The sequence below is a fragment of the Mesoplodon mirus genome, assembly GCF_964341445.2.
Source record: "Mesoplodon mirus genome assembly, chromosome: 13".
In the NCBI taxonomy this organism is placed as follows: domain Eukaryota; kingdom Metazoa; phylum Chordata; class Mammalia; order Artiodactyla; family Ziphiidae; genus Mesoplodon; species Mesoplodon mirus.
In genome coordinates, this window is record NC_138989.1 from 23,618,641 (window position 1) to 23,623,670 (window position 5,030).

General features: G+C 62.0%; 1 protein-coding gene across 1 annotated transcript; it reads right to left on the reverse strand.

Annotated features, from left to right (window-relative positions):
- On the reverse strand, window positions 1–3,057 carry OSM (oncostatin M; the record flags this gene model as incomplete). The annotated part of the gene is made up of 3 exons (XM_082640875.1): window positions 1–618; window positions 1,250–1,383; window positions 3,024–3,057. The coding sequence occupies 3 exons, from the start codon at window positions 3,055–3,057 to the stop codon at window positions 58–60; spliced, it is 729 nt and encodes a 242-aa protein (XP_082497001.1). The 3' UTR covers window positions 1–57.
- Between the last annotated feature and the right edge of the window lie 1,973 nt (window positions 3,058–5,030).

The window sequence follows — 5,030 nt, forward strand, 5'->3', positions numbered from 1 at the left end:
CTGTGCCATCCTGCAGAGTACCTGCTGACCTTTCACCTGGCAGGGGTGCCTCTAAGGCTACCGGGGAAGCTGTCCCCTCAGCATGAGTCTCCTGTCCCTCCGGAAGGGCCACGTCCTGCGGGGCCCCCCTCTGAAGGGCCTGGCGAGGGCTGTGTCTCCAGGGGCCCGGCGGGGGCTGTGTCTCCGGCTCCGGCTCTCCCCCCACTCCCGGAGGACCTGCCCCACAGAGTGCATGAAGCGGTGGTAGCCGCGCAGGAACCTGCAGCTCTTCAACTTGTGCTGGAAGGCGTCTGAGGGTGGTGTGGGCGGCGGCGTGGGCCCGGGGCCTGGCTGAGTGGGCTCAGGTGTCTCCGCCTCCGAGGAGCTGCGCAGCAGCTGGGACATGCAGTGGATGTTACTCCTGAACCCGCGGATGTTCAGTCCCACCAACTGCTGGGCTTCAGGGAGGTCCTGATACAAAGCAGTCAGTCTATGCAGGACGAGACCCAGCGTGGCATTGAGGGTCCGCAGGAAGCCCTGTCTGCTGAGCCCCCGCAGGGCGTCCTCGCTGGGGAAGGCCCCGGGGCACTCCCTGCAGTGCTCCTTCAGTCCTGGCGTGTCCAGGCCTTGGATGCGGATCTGTGGGGACAGGACAATGCAGGGGTGAGAGCTGGAGCCCCCTCCACACACACACACACACACACACACACACACACACACAAATCCGCTCTGCTCAGCCTTGAACCGCTGGACCTCATGTACCCCCCCATCCAATCCTCCCATTGTACAGATCCAGAAACTGAGGCCCGAGAGGGGAGAGAACTCCTGGATCACTGCAGGTGAGGTTAGAGGGATGCCGGGGGGCTGGAGGGGTGACCACACAGGTGGTGATTGTGGCATGAGTTGTGTCATTGGGGAGGTGACGGGAGGTGACATGAGCTCAGGAGGGTGGGACTGTTCACTGCTACATCCTGGTGCCTAGACAAGGCCCGTGGTAGGTGTGCAATGAGCACATGGGGCAAATGGACGAATGAGGCAATGGAGTTGGGGTTCACACTCCAGGCCCACTAAGCTGGGGGAGCTGCATTGCCTCCTTGGCATCTCAGCATTAGGCCTGGGATGTTCACCGTGGCCCAGGAATAACATGGAGACTCGTTTTCCCCCCAGCCTCAGATTGAGTGGGGTTTGGGCCTGTCTTCTCTGGGACTCACTGTTGCCCTAACCCCACAGTTCTCTGAGACTCAGATGCCCCCAGGGGCTGGTCACTCACAAAGGGGTCCAGGAGCGTGCTGGTGTCCTGCATGAGGTCCGTCTGACGCCGGAGCTGCAGGAGGAGTTCATGGTACTTGCCCAAGCACTTGCTTGTGGCCGCCATGCTCAGGAACAGGAGTCCAAGGATCACACCTGGGGCAGAGAGGGGACGTGCCACCTGCCTTAGTGAGGAAGCCACAGGTGGGTGCCTTTCAGAGGGGAGGTCACTCAAGCGGGCCTCAGAGGGCACAGCCCATCATCCCCGGCTTTTTGCAATTGGGGGCAGGGCTGGGCACGGTGCATGCACGGGGGTACCTGCTGGGGCCACCACCACCTTCCCAGCGAGTCACTGCCCAGCACCTAAAACAGTGGTTGCAATTCACCAAGTAAGACTTTGAGACGAGGTGGTGGGCCCTGGCTAGAGTCAAGCCTGCCAAACTCAGGAGCTGACCTGGGGTGGCCCAGGTGGGGCTGCTCCCCGCAAGTCCTCTGGGCTAAGGGGTGGCCATTGCTGCAGGCCCTGAACCTGCTGTAACAGACCCCACCCCCCACGCAGGTGGGCTCTGGAGGGTTTTGCAGCCCAGGAGCAGCCAGACACCTTGAGCTATGTCTGCAGAACCAGGAGAGGCTGCCTTTCCACCCAAAGTTTCCATCTGGAAAGGATGTGTGAGACCATCTCGTCCATGCCCCTATTTGACTGACAGGAAAACCAAGGCTCCAGAGGAGAAGGGCTTGCTCAGGTCACCCAAGGCCAGCCCATGCCCCCATCTCTCATGCCTCCCTCCTCTCTCCGTAAGTGGCCACTTTTGTCAGGCCCACCAGAGATGCTGTGAGCCAGAACGTTCTGGGGGGCGGGTATAGTTACCACTCCCCCGCCTCCACCCACCCACCCACAGGGCCCTGGCAGCCACGTGGTCGGAAGGGCCTGTGGCGCAATGGCCCGGAAGGCAGTGACACCACCTTCCCTTCCTAAGAACTGTGGCCCCTTGGGGAAGATGCTGCTGGGGAGGCCAAGGGGCCGGGTGCCCAGGCATAATGACTACCAGGCACCCCTCACCGCCCCCCAGGTACCTTCTGCTGGGCTCGGGCAGGGGGGCTGGTGTGGGCACAGCACACGTGGGACTAGGATGCCTGCATGGGTGTGCGTCTAGATCTGCGCAAGGCTCGAGGGAACAGCTGGCCACACACAACAGTTGCGTCCCATCCACGGCAGGGGCCCCAGGCTGCATGCGGGGGTTCCCAGATTGGTGAGATTGAGGGTTCCAGATGACGTCACGTGGCTCTGTGTGCATGTCATCCTGTGGGTGTGGCTATGCGTGCTGTGTGACTGTGTGGGCTCCAGGGCCCCCAGGCCCGGCTGACAGTGTCCATTCATCCCAGAGCCTCCAAATCGGGGCAAGAAGGAGGCTCCACAGCCCTTCCAGACATCACACCATGATGCTGCTCAGCTTCTGAGGCTTCTTCCTCTGCCCCAGCACATCTCCCACCTCCCACCTGCTTCCCTGGCTTCTCCCGCAGTGACCCCCTTCCTTCACTTCCTTGCTCCCAGAGTTGACTCTACATCACCCTCCCGCTGGAAGCCCTCTGGTAATATCCTTCTCCACCCTGAGAAGATGCTCTGTTCTCAGTGGATCCCTCTCTTTGCCTGACCCCCTGGCTCTCTCCCCTTCTCAGCATCCTTCTGCCCGGCGCCTGGCCTCCCCTATTCCTGGAGGACAGAGGGTGCCCCTGCTCCCCACTGGCACCCATGAGCACAGCAAGCAGGTGCTGGTGGGGAGGAAGGAAGTACTTACTGAGTGGTGTCCTCCGCATACACTGTGCCCGCATGCTGGGTGACCGAGCTCTGGCCTGCGCCTGCCGGGGGTGACACCTCCAGGCTTGGAGCCCTGCGGGCTGGCAGCCACTTTATGCCCGCCGGGATGATTGGCCAACACCTCGTGAGGTGGGTGGGGAGGGGGAGGGGGGAGGGCAGGCCTTCTGGGAACATGACCCCAAAAACCAAAGTTTCCACAGGCGGCCAATGGGCGCTGGGTGCGGTGGCATGCCTGCTCCTCCTCCTGTTTTCTTCGAATTCGTTCTTCGAGGTCAGCCCCACGCCCAAGGATGATGCAAACCGCAGCCTCAGCCTTCCTGGGGCGAGCAGGGAGCAAGGGGGTCCATGCTCGCTGCAGGGTCTGTGCCCGGGGTGGAGGGGAGAGTCCACCAGCTGGGCTCCTGGAGGGCCCACAGCCCAGTCCCAGCCCAGGAGCCATCGGCCTCACAGGCCTCTGTGGTTTGGGGCTGAAGGGAGCGAGACATCTTCCTTCTTGAGTGCCCTTCCCGCCCTCCTGCCAGGGCTGTTGGGACATCTGTGAGCGGAAACCACCGGGCTCTGGGCACAGAGCCAGACCCAGGCTGGCAGCCCCGAGATTGTGGTTCTGGCCCCAGGACCTGCATACTCCAGCGGGGCTCTCAGCCATCTCCTTTCCCCCACGAGGCACCCCTCACATAACCAGCCTTCCCCATCCCAGGCCCACTGCCCACAGCCAGGCTCTTTTTCTATAGACAGGGCCTTCTGGGGAGAACCAGGCACTTGAGGCAAGAGAAACAGGAGATTAGGGTTCAAGCACACTGACATGCTGTGTGATCCAAGGCAAGTCGCTTAACCTCTCTGGGCCTCAGAGCCCCACCCACCCACCGTAAAATGAGGATCTGAAAAGTATTTCCCAGCCACCTCACAGGGCTGCTGCAGTCATGGACATACAAGGCAAAAGCCCTTTGAAGGCAAAAGGAAAGATGAAAGTCTGATTCTAAGTACTAGCTGTCGGGAGGTGGGGTGGGGGGCCGGAGGAGATGGGGAGTTGCTGCGGCGACCGTTGGGGACCAGGTTTCACTTTCTCTGAAAGATAGTGATCTTGAGTCAGTCCTCTGCTTCTCACAGATGAATGAAGGGGCCAGAGACAGCGCCTCCCGAGCCAACCTGCTGCTTCAGCACAGGATAAACTGAGGCCTAGGAGGGGCAGATGAGCGGGTGAAGGGGCTGGCCCCAGCCTGCATGCCGTGCCTGGCAGCCCCAGCACATCCAGCAGACCTGGACGAGGGTCCTTGGCCTGCACCCTGAGGAGCTCGGTGGGGAGGAGGATGTTAAAGGCTGAGGAGCCAGGGTGGGGCCCCTGGGGGCTGCCAGGGAGGCCTGAGCTGCTCAGGCCCTGTGGAGCCTGGACTAGGAAAGCCAAGGTGGCCAGAAGGGGGAAGGCCAGGCACCCTCCCACCCATCCCCACCCCGGCACCCATCATCACCACCAAGGCCGTTCCCACCAGCCCTCCCCTCTGCAGACACACCCACGTCGCTCACTTATGCAGTCGACAAACTTTCACTCGGCCGCGCGCTTTGCCAGGTGTTGAGGATCTAGCAGTGGGCAAAACCAGAGGCACCCCACCGCCAGGAGGCTTCTCCTCACCCCCACCCACTCCCTGGCGCCCAGCATGGTCCTCATCACACCGTTGCCACCCCTGAGGGCGGATTCTGCCACCCCTGTTCCGGATTCTCCTCCCAATAACGTCACTTCCGCTCGATTTCTCATCTCGGTGCCCACCTCCAAGAGGCGGCTGCCTGGGGGCCCGGCCAGTCCGGGATCCTGCTTCATTTCACATCCCTGATCTCATCTTGCTACAGCCCTGGGAGGGAGAGCGGCCAGCAGGGATGCCTCAGCTCTCTTTAATGAGGAAACGGAAGCTCGGAGAAGCTCAGGGCCGGGCTCCAGGCAGGAGAGCCAGGTCTGGCTGGAGAGCTTCGTGCCCCTCTCAGGGTCTCCTTGCTG